The 22,433-nt window shown below is 38.2% G+C and overlaps 1 protein-coding gene and 1 pseudogene across 1 annotated transcript in view; one reads left to right on the top strand and one right to left on the bottom strand.

Annotated features, from left to right (window-relative positions):
• GRHL2 (grainyhead like transcription factor 2) overlaps positions 1 to 22,433 on the bottom strand; it is a 175,753-nt gene that overhangs the window by 92,933 nt on the left and 60,387 nt on the right. Inside the window, exons 4-6 of the mRNA XM_055286930.2 lie at positions 17,793 to 18,186; positions 6,177 to 6,232; positions 2,746 to 2,902 (exon numbers count right to left, since the gene is read on the bottom strand). Of these exons, the coding sequence (XP_055142905.1) occupies positions 2,746 to 2,902; positions 6,177 to 6,232; positions 17,793 to 18,186 (607 nt within the window). The remainder of the gene's footprint in view (positions 1 to 2,745; positions 2,903 to 6,176; positions 6,233 to 17,792; positions 18,187 to 22,433) is intronic.
• LOC129486676 (probable ribosome biogenesis protein RLP24) lies at positions 14,104 to 14,655 on the top strand (annotated as a pseudogene).

Genomic DNA, 22,433 nt, shown 5'->3' with positions numbered 1-22,433 from the left:
AATATTTCATGGACTCTCATTCCTTAAGACCTTCTTAGGGCTGGTCCAGGTCACTCACGCCTGTAATCCCAACACTTTGGGAAACTGAGGTGGGAAGATCTCTTGAGTCCAGGAATTCAAGGCCAGCCTGGGGAACATAGTGAGACCCTATCTCTGCAAAAAAATAAAATAAAATAAAAAGCCAGGCATGGTGGTGCATGTCTGAAGTCCCAGCTACTTGGGAGGCTGAGACAGTTGGATCCGTTTGAGCTTGGGAGGTTGAGGCTTCAATGAGTAGTGACTATGCCACTGTACTCCAGCCTGGGTGACAGAGAGAGATCCTGTCTCAAAAACCAAAACCAAAACCAAAACCAAAACAACCTTCTCCTTTGTAGCAGTTTACACATTAGTAGTCATTTACTGATTTACAATTATTCAGCCAATGGCAATGTCTTCCCAATTAACATCAAACTTAGCAAGGACAGAAACAGTGTCTGCCATTCACCCTGGCGCCTGACGAATAATAGACAGCAAATACATGCTGGTGGCTGGCTGTCACTTTGAAATCTGGCTCTTGCCTAAAGTATGTGTAAACAATTTTTACACAAGAAAGCAGATGTTTGTTAGGAAAACTGTTTAGAAATATGTATCCATATTGTTTCAAATTCACAAGCAGTGAGATTGCAGAGGCACTGGATACATGACAACAAAGAAAACCATTTTCTGTGCTGGTGCAACTATGAGCTCAGCCAGCTTTTCATTCTACCCTCTGCCACGCCTCAAACTTTTCCATTTATGTGTAGAAGTTTACTGGTTGGCTTCCTGGTATTTATTTCTGTCTCAAAATAAAAATAACATTTAAAGTAATATTTTTTCTGGCAAGTGTCTAAATTAGCATAAATAATGGCATATATTTGGTATGGAAATTTATTACTTCAATGATAAAGGAAAAAGCAGTTTGAAACTGTTGTTACCACGCCCTGCATGCTTCGACTTGGAATGAAACACTGTTCTCATAAATAAATGCTGGTAGGTCACAAACACATTTCTCCTTCCTGCCCCAGAGCCGGGGAGTAAGAAAGAGCCACTCTAAGAGGCGCCAACTTAGTCTCCAAGGGTGGAGGGTGGAGGGTGAAGTCCTTACAAGAAAGGGGAGACTCTTCACTTTAGCCAAAATGGAACATAAAGAAATAAAATTTTCTTATTAAATTATTTTCATGATTTCAGCAAAGTAGAATTCTTGGGAAAGTCCCTGTACTCCAAACTGTTGTCATGACCTTAGAATACTAACCACTCACCATTTTTTCCAGGTTGATGATAATGATGTTAAGAGGGTGTATATATGAGTTATACTAACACTTGGAATTTATAAGCCTTAAAAAAAAAGCAAATTTATTCAGTGTCTTCTTACCAGATGCTCATATACAAGAGGGGGAGGATGTAATTTATAGGAAATATATCCAGAGAGAAATACATCCAGGCTAACATTTCCCTGCCTTCAGCCCTCCATGCTGCTCAACACAGCACAACCTCACGGTAAAGAGAGTTGGGTTCAGGAGTCTGACGCCCTGGGGTAGATCCTGGTTCCCTCACCTTTTAGCTATGTAACCTTGGCCAGTTACTAGTTTCTGAAACTTTATCACCAAGTTTCCTTATCTGTAATATCATAAAAACAATAGTGCCTTTTTCATAGGGTTGTTGTCAGTTTCAATGAGTTACTAGACAGATGGCATCTAATACAGTACCTGGTACTTGAAGATAATAATATAAATTGTTATTTTATGACTCTTGTTATTATTATTGTGATGGCATATTCTCCACCGCAGTCTTGACCCCAGCGTTAGAACTTACTAATTCTCCTGATGGGCACACAGCACACCAGCAACTTTCTCACTGCAGTGAGCTCAGCCCTGTGCGGAACCTGTGCCCCGCCTGCACTGGGGGACATGCCCGAGTTGTGGTGCTGCAGGCACACAGCGTGCCCCCTTCTTCAGTGTTCTGAAGTGGTAGGAGGAGGGAGCTGTGACTACAACAAGGTGGGCTGGGCATCATGGACACAACAGCATAAATCATTTTACAACAGATCAGGAAAGTCCTTCCGCCTCTTTTCAGAGCTGTGCTATAATTTTCCTTTTCAGTAGAGAAGGATTACCGGGCCTCTCCCTTCTTGGCAGTAGCAAGTATGCCAGAAGCTGGCAGGCTTCCAGAGAAGGGAGAGCCAGTTTCATTTCCCACAAGTAGAACTAATACTCATGAATCTGAAAACTCCCCCAAGTGACTCCTGGTGGGGATCATGCCTCATCTCTGGAACCCCGAGAAAGCACTGGGCTGCAGAAGGCTTTGAAACCAAGTTCCACCAGGCCCAGGGATTCAGAGTGAATTGCATTTTCCTTTACAGAATAGAACAAATCTCTTTCTTACCCACAGAGGGGTTCTGACTTACAGCTACTTACTTGAAAAATTAAGATCAATTGATTGAAAACAACAACAACGAGGAAGCACATAAGCAGTGAGTGAAGCAGGAAAATTCCTTGGATACAGTCAGACAGCATGTTCCAACCATGTCCCTTCCCTGGGGTTTACTGGTTACTGATTACAATGAGAAACTACAAGCCAATAGCACTCTTGCCTCAACTCTCTGACATTCGTTCTATAATTATTTATGTTGAAGGTTTTATTTTTTTCCATGTCATTCCACAAGGCTGTGAGGTAGCTATTCCGTTCATCGGATTCCTTTGTACTTTATCTGAGAAATGTGGCCCCTACCCTGACTTTGCTGATGGGGTGTCGGAAGCATTTGTTGTCTCCGGTCTCACTGAGTGTTATGGCATAGAACTGTCCTTTGTTGAGGTAGGTCATGGGGCCCTCCCCCTGCTTCTGACGGAGAGATTTGGTGGCTTCCAGGGTGTACTGAAACGTGCCACTGTGAAAGAAAACAAACAGCAGTCAGATCCACTCACTTGGACATTTCTGCTTTTTTGACCAATTTCACATCAATAGCATTTCGCATGAATATTAACCAACGTTTACTGTTTTAGAGACAAAACACAGCATATGGCAAAAGAGATGAGACCAGACCAAAGGTCATTGCTAGTACAATGTATACAACATTTCTAATAGTGGTCCATAAACCAGATGGTTTGGAAGGGGAAAAAGTCCACGATGTGCCTGGCCAATTGTGCAAAAAAAACTCTACCAGAAGAACCTCTGGTAGATCTTAGCTGGCAATTAGGTAATGCTCGAAGCTTAAGAATTAATAGAATTTGCCATTTTTACCCTAACAACAAAACAACTAAATAAATTTGTTCAATTCATGTATATACCTAATCTTTTTTTTTTTTTTTTGTCTAACAAAGGTGTTACAGATAGCTGTATCTTACTATAAAACATCTCAAGACATGAAAATCCAAAACTCAAACATTCATCTGAGAATATAGTTCCCTAATAACAGGGAGTACTTCTTGTCTTTTGCTTCTTGTTTTCAAGCCTGCGGAAGAACTCATGGCAGGGTTGTTCTAAATCAGGGGTTTGCAAATGATGGCCCATAGGCCAAATCCATCTCACTGCCTGTTTTTGTAAATAAAGGTTTACTGGAACACAGCTGCACTCATTTGTTTACATACTGTCTATGACTGCTTTCGTACTACAACAGCAAGGATGAGTCGTTGTGGTAGAGACAATAGCCTGCCAAACCTAAAATTCTTACTTTCTAGTTCATTTCAGAAAAAGTGTGCAGATCCCTGCTCTAAATAGTGTACCTCATATTTTTTAAAAAACATGATATAATTTACAAAAGAAAAACACCGATTTTTCCCAACTTTGAAGAGTATATGAATTATTTAAAATAACACAACAGGTATGAACCACAATCATTTTTTGTTTAACACATTCATTCAGAAATATTTATTTCTGCTATACTGCAGGATGGCTCACAGTGACAATCCAATGACAATCCAATAAAAAACACCACGTGTTTTCTAGATCATCAGAAACTCTCCACTGAGTTTATTTTTTTAGCTCTTTTATTTCATAGTCTTTGGAAGGCTGGGCACAAAGATGACTCAAACTTTATCTCTGAAAATGGCCTCCTGACAGGATTACGGGGGGCTCTTGCTTTCTATGTTAAATATTTCTGTAATGTTTTATTTTTTAACTTTTATAATGAGAAGAAAATCTGAAGGGCAGAATAATATTCCTATTTTATGATAAAAAAATCTTAGGCTTAAGCTAACAAACTAAGCAAATTCCAGAATATGTGTCTTAAAAGAAGTTGGGAAATAAATCATTCAAAACAGAACTGATTCCATTGTCATTTTGTCTGAAAATGCAATTTCAACACAGTACCATTGAATCATAACACTTTAGACCTGGACAGGATATTAGGAATCACCTAGACCACTAGCTTGCGTCTTGTCTAGGGCACAGACTGCTTTGAAAACATGAAGAAAGCAGTGAACTTTCCTTCCCAGATAAAGGCACTTATGAACATGAACGATTTTTAATATAATTTCAGGGATTTGTGTCCATCAAGCCTGCCCATAACACAGGATAAAAACCCAAGATGCAGCCCACCTTCCTCATTTCACAGCTAAGGAGAGGCTAAGAGACGTGCTCGCTCTGCTGGACCATGGCAGGAGCGGAAAGAGAAACTAGGTCAAGTCACTGGTAGGTCCTTGCTCTTCCCACTGGCCTGCCAGCTGCTGACATGGTGCTTTGGATTTACAGCATGCAAATTAGACTCCTATTCCCACATTTTAGAAGGCAATTTCAAGTCCATTCTTCCTTGCCTCCTGCTTCCTGCCCCCAGGAATTCTAAATAAGATGATCTGGGGAGGATGAGTGGGGAGCCTGAGATTGGAACCAGAGGACTTTAAGAGGAAACCAAGAGAATGGAAGATGGCCATATGTGTAAAAGCAAAGGGGTAAGAAACATAGTGGGAGATGGGATTTTAAGTAAAGAGGGACCAAAACATAGAGGGCCCTGATGACCTTCATAAGGAATTTGAGTTCAATTCTGCCTGAAATGATGAAATCTTCGGTAAGTTTTGTAAATGGGGGAGATAAATTCATTTCTTGCAACTCTCTTGCTCTTTTTCTTCTTTAATGTAATGGGGTCTTACTATGTTGGCCAGGCTGGTCTTGAACTTCTGAGCTCAGGTGATCCTCCCACCTCAGCCTCCCAAAGTGCTGGATTACAGGCATGAGCCACCACACCCAGCTGCCATTCTCTCCTGTCTTCAGACATAATCATAACCAAGGTCTTAAAACATGACTCTTTTACCTGGAATGTTCTTAATCTTCCTTCTTTCCTTAGAAAACACCTGCTATTAATCCTTCAAGATGCAGCTCAAATGCCACTTCCTGTGAATACTTGCCCTCAACCCCACAGACCTTCCTACTCTCACACACATGCGCAGGCCTATAGGTCCATTTAGCTCTGTTTATATATCTCTGTAGCAGGACTCATCTCTTAGCAAATGTTTTTCAGTTTGTCTGTCATCACATTTGTCTCCTCCAAAAGTATGGACCTCTTGTAAGGAGAGATTATATCTTATCCCCAACCCTACTCACACTGCTGCACATGGAAGTCACCTGAGTGCATGACAGCTGGTAGCTGGCTATGTGCACAGTGGAACAAAAAAGAAGTGTTGGCAGGGAGATCTAATGTATTGCAATAGCTCAGGAGAAAGTTGACAAGGGTAATTTGGAAAGGAGATGACAGGTGGAACAGACAATTCCGCATTTAGCAAGTGCTGAGAAAGTCCAATAGGAAAGAAGCCAGTTCCTTTACCTCTAGCTGGGGTGGCTTGGAGAATGGGTACATCATTAGCCACAATAGGAAATAAAAGCAGAACACCAGGTGTGAAACAAGTGGAAAAGGAGGGAAAGAAGAAAAAAAGAGCTTCATATTACATTTGTTGGGCTGGAAGCACATGAATATGAGGTTCAGAGGAACACCTACAAAATAATGTCTAGCCAACAGAAGGAAGAAAAGGGGTGTAGGCCCCAGAAAATTGGCCAAAACTGGAAATAATGATATAGAAGTCCTTTGTATAAAGAAAAAAGCACTGAGGCAAAGGAAATCACACTGTTCTGTAAAAGTTTACAAAGAAAAAAGTTTAAAGGTATAACTTGAAGGGACATTTAAAGATTTATCAGTTAATCAGTTTCTAAGGATGCATTTCCTGGTAACTCACCTTGATGTCTGATCATACATGTACTCCTCAGCCCCAACTGAAGCACTCCGAAATTTCTGCAAAATATGAGTCATCGGAATTAAAACAAACAGGTAAGTCATTATGCAAAAATGATAATAATAAATGTATCCCAACTATTTTATTCTCTCACTAGAAAAGAAAGTTATGTATTTGATATTATGTTTTCAACTACAGCAAAAGTAGTCATAGAACTCACCTATCACCTCCTCACTGAGAACTACACTCAACAGAAAATACATTTGTGCTTTGTATGTTATTCACATGTCTGCAGGTGTTCCTACAGTGTTTGAGGTACTGGAAGCTGTTTCCTCAAATACATAATACATCTCTTCCATTTGCTATTGTCTCCAACACTTATTCCAAATGTCATAAATTCTGAATTAACAGAACATGAATTACACAGAGGTCATATAGCACAGCAAAAAGCAATACAGTAGAATGGTTAAGAACATAGTTTCTGGAGCAAGATTGTATAGGGTCAAGTTCTAGCTCTTTTACCTGTTACCTATATAAAATGAGGCAAATGCTATATTTTCTTCATCTATAAAATTTCTATTTGTAATAATTAGAAGAATTAAATAAGTTTTAAAAAGTACTAAGAATAGGCTGGGCATGGTGGCTCATGCCCGTAATCCCACACTTTGGGAGGCCAAGGCAGGAGGATTGCTGGAAGCCAGGAGTTTCAGACCAGCCTGGACAATAAAGCAAGACCTGTCTTGATAAAAAATAAAATAAAATTAGCTTTGTGTGGTGGCTCATGCCTGTAGTCCCAGCTACCCAGAAAGTTGAGGTGGGAGCATTGCTTGAGCCCAAGAGTTCAAGCCTGCAGTGAGCTACGATCACGTCACTTCAGCTCAGCCTGAGTGACAGGCTGGAGTGCCTATTAAGACCCTATTTTCTTAAAAAAATAAAGTTACTAAGAATAGAGCCTGGTACATAGTGAGCACTATGTATATGTATAAATACTATTATAAAGTAATAGTTTGACCCTATTCAGTGCCCTTCTCTAAGGATCTTCATTATCACAATATTGTTAAGAGTAGGTTTTCTGGGGAAACTAAGTTTAGTATTACACACAAAGAAGCTTGGGTCTCAAGATGTTCAATTGTATGTACAGTGCATATAGGATGTGCTTTGCTACATTTTAGAACCTTTTCAAAAGTAGATGACCACAAGCCCTAATTCTTGATCTAAAGTGAATATTGTAGAATACTGATGAAAAAGCATTTCATTGACCACATATCTTGTTCTTTCACTATGACCATTTTTCAAGTGTCTCTTCCTAAGAAATAACCTTCCTGCCTCTCATTTCTGTGCAATAAACTTACATTCTTTGACCAGCATTTCAAGGGTTTCCTTCTAAAGAAAAATGTTACTACAGCTATTTTCCACACTTCCTCACAACTCCTAACCATCATCTCTGGAATTCAGCATACCTTATATCACAGTTTCCATACATATTTATGATCCTTCTTTTTATCCAATCTTACTTCTTGAATTCAAGAAGATTATCTTCCCTTCAAACTTTACCCACATGAATCCCATGAACATTGCCCAAATACTTGTTGGCTGATTAAATAATCATGACAGAGAATCAAAGGTACAGATTTGTGTTTCTTTTGCAATCAATTAGGTAATCAGCAAAGCATTCAATGGGAATTTTCTGGGGCTTCAAATCTGCTTGGGTGCCAGAAGAAACGCAAAATTATATTTAACACTGTCCTGGCCTCAGAGAGATAAAAATTGGTTGAGGGGATGGAATAAATTCACATTAAAAAAAAAAAAAAACTAAAATACAGCAAATGATATATGAAAGTCTTTGTTGAATCATTCATTCATTCATATGTCTTGACTGGAAAAGCATGGACTGGGCATTACCAGGAAAGGAAGATCAGCAAAATTATAGGGGGATTTCATAGAGCTGGTGAGCTTCGCTCTGACCCTTGGAAGTCAAAGATAGCCTGGATTAACTGAAGGAACTGAAAGAAAGTAACCCAAGCAAGGGAGGGCCACCATGAGTCAAGACAAAAACGATGAGTACAAATGTGGTGCATACATGAGGCCAAGGACACAGGCCTTGCCTGGCTATTTAGCAGGGACTTAAAAATGTAGGTTTTGCTGCCCAATATGATAGCCCCTAGCTCCACGTGCTATTTAAATTTAAGTTGATTAGATTAAAATAAATTTAAACATTCGATTCCTTAGTCAACTAGCCACATTTCAAGTACTACATTAACACATTGGCTAGTGACTAACACTAGATAGTATAAAAAAAATTTCCATCATTGCAGAAAGTTCTACTGGACAGGCTGATTTAGGAAAATGTATTTACATTTAATATGGTCAGGAATTAGAAAATTTTGGAGTAGGAGGGTAATATGATGAAAAAAATATTGGAGACACAGATGCATTTCCATGCATGTTGAAGGAATATGCAGTAATCCATAAAAACCATGGTGAATCAGCATTAGTAAACATGGCAAGAATGAATTACCATCCATGCCATAGATCTCTGCAGCCTGAGGATAGGCTAACCTCCTCAAGCATATTGGACTTGTAAATTCTGTGGTTCTAATCCCCCAGAAGGCATGAGAAGGTATGATACTACAAATCTTCAGACTCAGAAAGACTCAACTACAAGCTGGCTGAAATGTATGCATGAGGACAAGAACTGTGAAAAAATAAATGTTTTTCACAGTTCCATGTTACAGTAGCGGTGACTACTGTAGTTACCATGTTACAAACATAGATATTACTTTTCATTAAGCTTGAAATTTTTTCTTCAATTCTGTTACATTATCTTTATAATTTTAAAAGAATTAAATGGATAGTGTACCTAGAAAACATCACCATCCTTTAGATGAGACATGATTACATTGATGGGTTACATGGCTCTAAGTAAATTAGTATTAGGAATTAGAACCAAAATGCTCAGGTCATTCTGGCTACAGTTATCAAGTTTCCACAGTTGCTTGGAGACCTATTAGGATGCCAAAAGGCAGTCAGACAGCCAACATCACTGTAGTTTACTGTGATTTGATATAGTGCATCTGTAAATTTGAACTCAGAAAAAATGATAGTTAGCATACCTTCGTATGCTAACATATATTTGATAGATTACTCTTAAAGGACCTTAGACACTAGGCAATAGTAAACATATTTAAATCTCAAATATTGGAATTCTGTTCTTTCTCTTGGGTTGCGAAGACAAGATATCTGGTAAGAATATGTCTCAAAAAGACAATGATTCTTTAACTGTAGGGAAATCATAAGTTGCTAAGCCATTTCTTGTCTTTGATTAGCCACTAATTTTTTAGGTCTCATCATTTATTCATTTACTCTTTCAATAAACATTTACTGAACATTTACTTTATATCAGGCACTGTGCTCAGTGCTACAGATACAGTGGTGAACAAAAGGAGAATAGGTCCCTGCTCTCATGAAGCTTCTGGTAAAGTAGGAAAAAACACTAATCAAATATTTTTAAAAACTACAAACTGTGCGCAGGCACTCTGAAGAAGAGCAAAAGTTCTATACAAGCTCATCAAATTCACTGCTATGAGAAAGGGAAAATTGGCACCACTGGCAGTCAACCTTAATGTTCCTAACGGAGTGCAATGTTTCCAGAGAAACATGGATAAAGTTGTATGGGGGAGGATCATAAGTTATACTTGGGATAAGTAAAAAAATCGGGCAGTTAGATATAATAAATATAATCATATTAATTATAATAATATATATAATAATAAATATATTTATATTATTATATTTATAATATAAATATATTTATAATTATATATAAAAATATTTATCATATTTATAATATAAATATATTTATATTATTATATTTATAATATAAATATATTTATATTATAATAAATATTATTAGTTCAGAAGAGAGGACCAGGCTGGAGAATAAAATTGGAAGGTCTTTTGGACACAGATGATAACTGAAGCTGTGGACATGAAGCCAAGAGCATTTGCAAGAGGGAGGAGTGATCAACAGCGTCAAATGGTGCTGCAAAGTTAAATAACAGCTTTAACAGAACTGGGACATTCATAGACATTCTATGCATGAGGTGGGTAGATGCCATGTTAATATAAATAATGGGTGATCTAGTCTTATCAACTTTGACTACATATAGGGAGATTTAAATCCTCCAAAGGTATAAAATGTGTATCCCAGAGAATTTCTAAAATTTTGCTTGATGTTAAAACACATTAACAAAGTGACAGAAATTTGGTGTCATCATAGCCACTGCATCATATGTTTAAGATAAACATAATAAAACTGTGTGCATTAATCCAAAGTGAGGCCATGTTCCAATTCAGTAGATGAATCAACATTTTTGAGATTTTGTCCTTTAAATGTGTGGGGGATAATGGACTACCAGCTGTCAGTCACTCAAGTTGGATAGGGTTTAGATCCAGGATCACTTCCAGTTTCAGACTAGATGAATATAAAATCAATGGACTAATGATCATACATCTATCCAGATAATGACAAATAGTCATTATTTGCTTTCATTTCAAGATGCTCTGCAAACTATGTTAATTCTACAAATAACGTGCCTGGAGTTGAATTATGAAATACATAGTAGAGCTGTCCGATGTTCACTCATAAATAGTTCTTCTCAATTTCTGAGCACATAGGAGGACTAATGGGAGAATTAAACTTCTTAGCCCTCTTGCAATTAGGTTGATCAGGTGACTAGTTCTAGCCATGAAATGTGAGATGGTGCAGTTGCGCCACTTCCAGGTCAACTAGTCAATATGACTAAAGTCAGTAAAGTATGACTTTACTAGTCAGTGTGCCATCTTCATGGCCTCCCTTCCTCTGCTGGGGAGACACTAGAAACCACACATAGAGATGATAATGTCACAAGATGTAGGGACCCTGGATTCCTGAGTCACTAATTGGAAGAGAACTGTACAGACATGCATCAGTATTTTATTAGCAAGAAGTAATATTTTATTGTATTAAATCACTGAGATCTTGGTGTTGTTTTGTTCCTAGACCAGAAACTATTGTTAACTGACTTATAGAAAATTGTAGTACAGAATAAACAAATTCTTCCTTCCATTTTGATTTATTATGATTATATATCTATATGATTTTTGATAAAAATCCTTCCATCTTTTAATTTTTAAATGTTTCTTAAAACATTTTTGGTCTTAATTACCACTCCACTGTATATTTATCAACTATACTGTTTGCTTATTAGTGGCATGATCTTTGGTTTGTTTCTTAACCTCTCTGAACCTCTGTCTTTTCATCTGTAAAATGGAAAAAATAATGCACCTTCCTTGCAGGATGGTAGTAAGGATTAGAAGTAAAATGAGTAAGCCAGGGTGCCTGGCACAGAGTAGAACTCGATAAACGGCATCTAGCATTATTTCCCTTCACACATACAGACAGATTGTAAGCTTCTAGAAGGCAGAAACTAGTATGCCTTTTGCCCTAAGCTTCCACATCACCACAGTGCCTAATACCCAGTATAAATCAACACATATTTGCCAAATATTATTACAAAGAGGATGTAGAATAAAATATAGATCAAATTAGCTAAAATTCATCCATTAAAGTGCTTTTTTTTTTTTTTTTTTTTTGGAGACAGGGCCTTGCTCTGTCACCCAAGCTGGAGTGCAGTGGCATGATCATAGCTCACTGCAGCCTGAACTTCCCGGACTGAAGCAATCCTTCCGCCTCAGCCTCCCAAGCAGCTGGGACTACAGGTGCATGCCACCACACCTAGCTAATTTTTTTATTTTGTATTTTTGTAGAGACAGGGTCTCACTATGTTGCCCAGGCTAGTCTTGAACTCATGGGCTCAAATGATCCTCCCGCCTCTGCCTCCCAAAGTGCTGGGATTACAGGCACAAGCCACCACTCCCAGTCTAAAGCACTTTTTAATGCTACCACTGTCTTTTCAAAAATCCCAGCCTGAGTTAAAGCAAACTACTCCCTTCCCTGCTACCACTGTGCACACATGCATGTGCACATACACACAGAAGAATTGGTCTCAAATGGCAAAATAAATTTGATTATTCAACCAGGGTTCTAGATATTTTAACAGTTTTCCTAGAATGAATGAGTTTAGACAAATTTTCCTTAATGAAATTTTCTTGGTGAAATTATTCTGAAATCACTTAATCTTATAACCAGTTGATAATGAAATAGCTAAAGATCATAGTAGGTCATTCAATTTAATTTACACCAGGCTGAAATACAATATGCCATGTAAACACTGATTTCCAAGACAAGGAGAGCAGCTCAACCAAACTCAGTGGGAATAGTCTTTATATTTAGTTTCTGGTAAGCTTCTTTACTTTCTCATCTACTTCAAAATAAAGCCCAAAATACAATAGCTTCCTTTCACAAGCCTCTATCTACAACACAAACATAACTGATAACACATCCCCCAAATAGCATGATGAGTCCGTTGACATTGGATCACGTCCATACACTCTTCTGTGACTAATGGAATATTTCTACACTGTGTGAGAAAATACATCAGTGGCAATCTTTTGGTGAAAAATCGTGTACCTCACATGGGATCATGGAGTAATAATTTCAGTTATTTGCTTCTACAGAAGCACCCCGACTACTTGAGAACAAATCAAATAATCAACAATACCAAAGACTCTACAAGATCCTTCACTCAGTTTAAAAAAAAAAAAAAAAACAAAGAAAGAAAGTTTGCTAACTATTTTAAGCAACATGATACAGGAAGCTAAGAAAGATAATTTTAAGACCATTTTTTAAATTTCAAGAGCATTGAAAGTTTGATTGTAAAGCTACCAGAACCCAAGAAATATGACAGCCTCTTAAGAACAAGGAACTTATCATATGTCACTTTCATCACTCCCTGATTCCACAGAATACAGCAGGCACTCAGAAATGACTGGTGCCAGGAGTGGCAGGGCTGCTAGTGCAACTTCTATGTCCTAGTATACAAGAGTTGCTCTCTGCAACTTTGCAGAGAGCTAGTCCCTGCTCACCAACTTTTTGTACTCTTTGCTCACCTGAAAGATTAAAAAAAAAAAATCTGAGATGGACCAAGGACAGTCAAATATTTTTTAAAAGATTTTGGTGAATCACTGTCTTAAGCAATGGAACTATTGAGAATTAGAAGGCCCCAGGCTTCTCTGAGTGTGTAGTCATATGGTTAAGGATTTAGGTCCTGAAGCCAGACAGCTTAGGTTGAGTCCTATCCCTCCCGCTTACTGCTAAATAACCATGAGCATACTTATGCTCTCTATCCCTCAATTTCCTCATTTACAATATAGAGATGACAATAATAGTACCGACCACATAGGGCTTTTGTGAGGCTTATATATCCTTAGGATGATGCCAAGCACATAGTGAGTACCCATCAAATATTCATTATTTTCAAATATTATTACTTAAAGATGAAATCTCGAGCTCAGGTAGCTGCGTTTTTCCCAATGGAAATTAAATAGGCAGCAGGCTAAAGATATTATCATGCTGCCACTACACTCACTCCTCTTTAGGAAACTGGAAAACCACACATTCTCTCCTTCTGCCATTGTCTTTTATTGGCCTAGGTGGACTGAAAAGTAGAGAACCAACGACCCTCATCTTGAATGCAGAGGCAGTGCTCCTAAACAGTGAATAAGCTGATCTGAGCTAATAAAAATACACATTACACATTCTAGGTCAAAATTTGGAAAAGGTACCAACAATTATATCATAAATTGCTTTTTTACCAAGATCCCAAGGCAATTTGATGAATACAAGATCATCTTTTTAACAAATGGTGCTGGAGCGAAACCAGTATGGCTGGATATCAGTATGGAGAAAAGGGTCTCAATCCATATCTCACACCATACATAAAAATTACATCACCTCTCAAGCTTGGTGTTTGGTTGGTGGGGACCCATGCAGGTTCAATATGCATATCGAGAAGTGTTATTTTTGTTCAGGGCCCGTCTACCCTGGCCACGGCATGATGTTCATCCACAATAATTGCAAGGTGTTCAGATTTTGCAAATCTAAATGTCATAAAAACTTTAAAAAGAAGTGCAATTCTCACAAAGTTAGGTGGACCAAAGCATTCTGGAAAGCAGCTGGTAAAGAGCTTACAGTGTATAATTCATTTGAATTTGAAAAACATAGAAATGAAGCTATCAAATACCGGTGAGAGCTATGGAATAAAACTATTGATTTAATGAAGAGAGTTGAAGAAATCAAACAGAAACACCAAGCTAAATTTATAATGAAGAGATCAAAGAAAAATAAAGAGCTATAAAAGTTCAGGATATCAAAGAAGTCAAGCAAAACATCCATCTTATCTGAGCACCCCTTGCAGGCAAAGGGAAGCAGTTGGAAGAGAAAATGGTACAACAGTTACAAGAGGATGTGGACATGGAAGATGCTTCTTAAAAATCTCTGTAACCATTTCTTTTATGTACATTTGAAAATGCCCTTTGGAGACTTGGACTGATAAATTATTATTTTTTACATAAGGTCACTTAAATGAAAAGTGATTAAAATATATCTTTCCTACATTGCCATCTACAAAACATCAGATATTGCAGATGTTAGACTGCATCTGTGTTAAATCTTTACTGACAGATGTACTTATGTAAATCATGAAAATTCTACTTTTAACTATAGAAGTGAATTGTGGACACAAAATGGTTATGCCATTTGGATAATGGCACTAGACAGCATTTGTATGATAACTAATGGCAAAAATTCATGGCTAGTGATGTATAAAATAAAATATTCTTTGCAGCAAAATATTCCCTTTATTAATGTTATAGAAGGGGGATACAATAAGGAACTAACAATTTGTATGACAGTGTCAAATATTATTTTGATTTTAGTATTTCCTGCTTGGTTTATTTGCATCTTAGAAGAGCATAATGACATTGTTTGATGAAGCCTAATTATGCTGGACTGTTTTGACCTGGTTTAACCCTTCTGATAGGTAGTTGTGGATGTTGGGGATGAAAACTGAATAATCTTTGCCTGGAATGACACTATAGTTTAGAATTTCCACTCTGAAGAATGCTTAGTCCTAACTTGTGATTCCTGGTAGAACAAACTTTATTTTTCTAGTCTAGCAATGATCTAGAAGCAGAGGAATCCCAGTGCCTTTTAAAAGTTATTATGTGGTTTTCTTTTAAAAAGTTCCTGTTTTTGGAAAGTAGAATTTATAGGTACAACATCTGTTCATTATTTGCACATAAAATAAAACCATTTAAAAAGTAAAAAAGAAATTTACTTCAAAATGAATCAGAAACCTACATGAAAGACATAAAACTAATAAACTTCTAAAGAAAAACAAAAAACAAGCAAAAAAAGTTTGTGACAGTGGGTTAGGGAAAGATTTCTTAAATGATATAACAAATGTATAAACTATAAAAGACAACATTAATAAAGTAGACTTAATCAGATTAAATGCCATCGCTCATGGAAAGATATAGTTAAGAAAACAAAAAGGCTAATGGACTGCAAAATATGTGACTAATGAAGGGCCTATATTCACATTATATAAAGAACTCTTACAACTTAATAAAAGTTGGACAATTAAGTTGTCCAATTTAAAAATTGGACAAATAATTTGAACACACACTTCACAAAAGAAGTTATAGGAAGGGCCAAATAAGTACATGAAATGATGTTCAACATCACTACACATTAAAAAATGCAAATTCAAAGCACAATGAGACACCATCACATATCCACTAAAAGAGCTGAAGTTTAAAAGTTACCAAATTTTAGCAAGGGTGTGGAAAACAGGGATCCTTATATGTTGCTGGTAGGAACAAAATGATATAGCCACTTTGAAGCACCATGTGGTAGTACTTTATAAAGTTAAACATACATGAGCCACATGGCCTAGCAATTCCAGCTCTAGGTATTTACCCGAGAGAAATGAAAGCATATGTCTACATTAAAATATAAACAGGAATGTCCATAGCAGCATTTTTCATAATAGCCAAAAGCTGGAAGCAACCAAATGTCCATCAGTCAGTGACTAGCTATAGTCATATACACTCACTATGAAATACTACTCAGCAACTTTAAAAAACAACTATTAAAACAAGCAACAAAGCTGGGCCCAGTGGCTCACACCTCTATCCCAGCACTTCGGGAGGCCGAAGCAGGTGGATCACCTGAGGTCGGGAGTTCAAGACCAGCCTGGCAACATGATGAAACCCTCTCTCTACTAAAAACACACACACACAAAAAAAAAAAATTTAGCCAGGCATGGTGGTGCACACCTGTAATCCCAGCTACTCGGGAGGCTGAGGCAGGAGAATCACTTGAACTGGGGAGGCAGAGGTTGCAATGAGCCAAGATCTCGCCACTGCACTCCAGCCTGGGCAACACAGTGAGACTCCATCTCAAAAACAAACAAACAAACAAAAAAACAAGCAAGAACATAAATGAATCTCAAAAATATGCTAAGCAATAAAAGGCAACATAGGAGACTATATCCTCTATCACTTCATTTACATGAAATTTTAGATAAGGCAAAACTATAGTGAGAGTAGGCAGATCCATGCTCGCCAAATGCAAGGTCAGCAGGGAAGGCTTCAAATGCAAAGAGCTTCAAGGAAATTTTCAGGGCAAGGGAACTTTCTATACCTAGATTCTGATGTTGGTTTCATAATTGTATACAATTACCAAAATTCTCAACTGTGCACTTAGAACTTCTGAATTTAAAACAAACAAGCAAAGTTAGTCCTATGAGCTCCTGAGAAGAATACATATTCTCTATTTGTAAAGTAGAAAGAATGCACACATACACACACTTTATTGATAATGCAAATTCTTTCTTGAGTATTCCATCAGACAAGGTTTTTTAAAGTTTTATTGGTTTGTTTTGCTTTGTTTTGAGATGGAGTTTCGTTCTTGTCACCCAGACTGGAGTGCAGTGGTGTGATCTCGGCTCACTGCAACCTCCGCCTCCTGGGTTGAAGCAATTCTCCTGCCTCAGCCTCCCAAGTATCTGGAATTACAGGCGCCTGCCACGAGGCCTGGCTAATTTTTTTTTTTTTTTTTTTTTTTTTTTTTTGTATTTTTAGTAGAGACAGGATTTCACCATGTTGGCCAGGCTGGTCTTGAACTCCTGGCCTCGATCCACCCACTTCGGCCTCCCAAAGTGCTGAGATTACAGGCATGAGCCACACGTCCAGCCAAAGTTATATTGTTTTTTAAAAAAGAATGGACAAGCCCTACCTTTAGCTACCTACCATTTGGAAGGTTACAAACTAGAAAAGATCAAGGTGAAAACTTTACAAAGCAGAAGTTTCCACAAAAACATCTCTCCATTCCTCATAAATATTTAATCTTAAGACTAAAATGAAAACAAAGAAATCCATCATCTAAGAATCAGGAAAAAGAGAAATATTCCTCCACACACATACACACAGATAAGTTTATTAATACCTGTTTAGAAAGAATGCCAGACTACCAACAAACACATCTTTTAATAAACTAATTGAAACTAAAACTTGCTATTTAATTCATTTATCACACTTTGAAAGGAAATAGAAAAAAAATTAGCTAGGGGCTCTGGGTTTGGGTTCCGGCCGTGGATGGAGCCTGGGACTCACCTCTGTGGCTGCGTCCTTGAAGTTCTCACTGTATGTGCTGTCCGGGGTGCTGCGCTGGTCGTCTTTGAGATAGGCGCTGTGGGTGGCCAGCGAGGGCACGTCATACTGAGTCTGTTCAAAGATAACCACTCGTTGCTCTTCCCCATCTCCCCGGGGATAGTGCACAGGTGGGGCCATGAAAACTGGTGTGAAATCTTCAGCTTTCACCACCGTGATTCCTGACACAGGGATGATGGCAGAGCTCTCTGGGAAGCTGATGCTGTACTGTTCCCTCTTGGAATTCTCCAGGTGATCTTGATTTAGGGAAAGGTTCACTGGAACAGTCTTTAGGACTTGCACTCGGTTTTCTCCCCCACTCAAATTACTCTGGGCTTCACTGGTGCCAAGGCAGTTTCTGTGTGTTGAAACCCGCCCCCGCAACATGATAGAATTAGAAAAATCACCATTTGGCAAAGCCTAATAAAATAACCAATGCAGGCAATAATCATTGGATGTTAATGCCATTAAGGGACAGAGGGCTGGCAAACTTCACAACAAAACGCAATGGGATCCTTGAGTCACTAGAAGTAGGATCACGAGTGAGCCATGCGCCCCCTGGTATCATGCAACCTGAAGTACTCAGTCTCACTGTAAAAAACAAACGAAAACAAAACGAGGCCGGGCGCTGTGCCTCAAGCCTGTAATCCCAGCACTTTGGGAGGCCGAAGCGGGTGGATCACCTGAGGTCAGTTCGAGACCAGCCTGGCCAACATGGTGAAACCCCGTCTCTACTTCAAATATACAAAAAATTAGCAGAAAGTGATGGCGCATGCCTGTAATCCCAGCTACTCAGGAGGCTGAGGCAGGAGAATCACTTGAACCCGGGAGGCAGAGGTTGTGGTGAGCCGAGATCACGCCACTGCACTCCAGTCTGGACAACAAGAAAGAAACTGTCTCAAAAAAAAACAAGAAGGAAACTGTCTCAAAACAAAAACAAAAAACAACAACAACAAAAACAAACAAACAAAAAACCTGACCCTAAATCTAATCAAATCTTCATATCTAACTTTCAGCTCTTAGGAACTACAGGAACATAAAGAATGACTTAAACAACATCAAAAAGAAGTGATCAGACAAACCAGAATGCAGCACATCCTACTGACCTAAATTTGTCAACAAGTCAAAGGCATGAAAAAAGGAGGAAGGGTGGGAGAAGTTCTAGATTAAAAGAGACTTGAGTCATAAAAATCAAGTATGACAAGCAGCTCTTGTTTGGATCTTGACCTGAACAAACCAAAAAGGCATTTATCAGGCAATGGGAATTTTGAGACAATTGAATATGGACTGGGATTTGGTGATATTAAGCAAGTATTGTTTTCGGGTGCGGCGACTCACACGCCTGTAATCCCAGAACTTTGGGAGCCCAAAGCAGGCGAATCACCTGAGGTCAGGAGTTCGAGACCAGCCTGGCCAAAATGGTGAAACCCCATATCTACTAAAAATACAAAATTAGCCAGGCACAGTGGCATGCGCCTGCAGTCCCAGCTACTCGGGAGGCTGAGGTGGGAGAATCACTTGAACCCAGCAGGCAGAGGTTGCAGTGAGTCGAGATCACACGACTGCACTCCAACCTGGGGAACAGAGCGAGACTCCGTCTCAAAAAAAAAAAAAGCATTGTTAATTCAGTTAGGGGTGATAATGATTTTGAGCTTATGTAATAAAATGTCCTTTTTTATTTTTTAGACACACAAATCAGAAGTAGTTAGAGGTTAACTAATATGATGACATGACAGAGATTTAAATACTATTGCAATTTGAAGGAAAAAAGAAAAGGAAAGAGAAAAGGTCAGTATCAAGCAGATATATTAGGCAGTGGCAAAAATTTATCATTGCTGAACTGGAGAATGGGATGGGTTTTTTGGGGGGTTTATTACACTATTCTCTGTAATTCTGTATGTGTTCGAAATTTTTACCAAAATTTAGTTTTAAAACACAAAAAGAAAAAAGCAGGAGGAGGACAAACAAGGTAATTTGAAGGACTGGGGATTGGGGAGGATATTTTTTACCATTCTGTGGGCACCTTAAAGGAGAAATAAAATAATGAGAATTTTATCCTTCAGGTATTTTCACCAAATTGAGAGAGAACATGAGCTCACTGACGTCCTCAGCACTGAATTCCTTTGGGGACTTAAGGAAGTGGTGTAGCTTGGCTTATGTAAAACAAGATCTCCCAGATCTCAGACCTCCTGGGTGGTACAGAGAGAAAGGAGAGGATGTAGAATATTAATTCTTGCCAGACTAGAATAAAATACTTTCATGTATACTAAAGAAGTCTGGGAGAGAGCAGAAACAAATAAGAACTCATTAATGGAAAATTATTATTGACAGTAAAATGATTTTATTGGCAAAGTCCCTCTGGTCAGTGCAATTTTGGGGCCACCTCTCACTAATTTATGGATTCTACTGAGTAATGTGGAGAGAAAATAAATCGTTTGCCTTCTCTCTGATGCCTGGGTTGTTTGTTTGTTTCTGTTTTTTATCTAGCATGTGCTTTCTGGGGCTTTCTGGCCTCTCTCATTGTGAGGACTATTCTCTTAAAATTTGCTCTTCTGAGGCCGGGCATGATGGTTCATGCCTGTAATCCCAACACTTTGGGAGGCCGAGGCTGGTGGATCACCTGAGGTCGGGAGTTCGAGACTAGCCTGACTAACATGGAGAAAACCCATCTCTACTAAAAATACAAAATTAGCCAGGCATGGTGGCACATGCATGTAATCCCAGCTACTCAGGAGGCTGAGGCAGGAGAATCGCTTGAACCTGCCAGGATCGGAGGTTGCAGTGAGCTGAGATCACGCCATTGTACTCCAGCCTGGGCAACAAGGACAAAACTCCATCTCAAAAAAAAAATGTTCTTCCAAGAACTGGGCTCTCCTGGCTCCTGTGTGTAAAGAAGGAAGCCCATTAGCCTTTGAGCTTGCCTAACTACCAAGCAGGACTTGATATTTTCAGCTTTGATTTTTCAGATGAAACTTCAAAGTGAAACTTGCAAAAAGAATTTCTCCACATGAACACAGCAAATAGAAAAATATTTAAGATATCTAAAACCTTATGTGTAGGAAGAAATAAGTCTAGAAAATAATTTCCTAAGGAGTAAAATCACAAGTCTACACACTTTCTGGCCTTAAGTAATGACCTGATTTTGTGATCAAATCAATAGAGCGAACCTGTACATAAGAAATAGTGAAAATTTAGAATTTATGTTTCATTTGAATCCAGCTAGTTAGAGGATGCCAAAACCCAGACCACCCATTTACATTACCATGTCCTAAACCTCATTGTTTAAACATTGCGTGGAATGTTAATAGATATTCCTCACATACACACAAAAAAAGAGTCCATGATGAAATCAATAATAAAAAACAAACAAACAAAATTGCCATAACACGACCACCCTGAGTGGGTTGCAAACATCATGAACCCAGTAAAGGTTCCAGCATTCCTTCACCTGTTAAATCAAAACCCAGGATTTCCCGAACTCATGTCAGCCCAGATCCTTGAGTGAAGAAATAACCATTAATACTTGGGGATAAGCCCCTACAGGTTAGGAGTACATAAGTTGGTCTACATTTATTGGCTACAAAGTTGTTACCCAGTTTCCACTCTAGGCTTTGCACACACACAGTCTCATTGGCTTTGCCAAAATATTCAAAGTTAACCAACTTCTCTATAGTTAGAGTCCATCTGGGGCCAAGTTTCTTAATTCTTTAATTCATGTAAAAACATAGGAATTCTAAAGAAAGAATATTAGTCAAAATATTTTTTGGCTTTGGTGTCCTAATAAACAAATAAGCAAGCTATGGAATTGTATAAATCTTGTTGAATATTGTTATCATACCACCAGAAAATAACAGATTCGGCACCAACCTAAAATGTGTAACTATGCCTCTGTTAAACAGTTTTAGCTTTTGAAGCCAACACCTGAGAACTTCACAAAGACATCTAAAAAATGGATAATTAAAACTAAGAATTATTGCGAGGTAGTAATTACCTGCAATAGAATTTAAAATTGAACCAAATATTATAATATGAGAAAAATGCAATGATAATAATGGTGTGTTAAATATACTTTTTAGAAAATTTGGATCATGTCATTGAGATTCTGTTATTTTTCCAGGTAGCAACTTCTGTATACAAACAGTTGTAATGATACTATGTTAACATATGACACCTTAATTCATGAATATGCTGCAGATCACAATGACATCCTTCCAAATTATATTCAATGAGAAGTCTAAGTCATAATTAATCTATATAAGGTAGTTTAGTCTATACCTCACTGCAGTTTAAAAAAAAAAAAATGCTCTGTGAAAATCACAAAAGTAACCATTAAAACACAATGAGCAGCTGTTGCTTTGTAATGTTGTCCTAAGAGATACTCATTTGTCAGTGATGTAAAAGGTAGACAGAGCACACGGCTTAAACTTGTTTTTCCCCGATCCTGCTACAATTCCAGCACAGGACTAAGCAGATGGCTTAACTCAATAAAACTGGCTGGGTCAAGGAAAAGTTTTAGGGCCTGAAGAGTGTCAGCCTCTTCTTCCTTGTCATCCCTTCTGCCAGTGAGGTCCCAGGACGCCAGGGCAGTGTGGAGTTTCAGGAGAT

The sequence above is a fragment of the Symphalangus syndactylus genome, chromosome 7, assembly GCF_028878055.3.
Source record: "Symphalangus syndactylus isolate Jambi chromosome 7, NHGRI_mSymSyn1-v2.1_pri, whole genome shotgun sequence".
In the NCBI taxonomy this organism is placed as follows: Eukaryota; Metazoa; Chordata; class Mammalia; order Primates; family Hylobatidae; genus Symphalangus; species Symphalangus syndactylus.
Note: the sequence above shows the minus strand (reverse complement) of the source record. Positions and strands in the feature narration are given on the sequence as shown.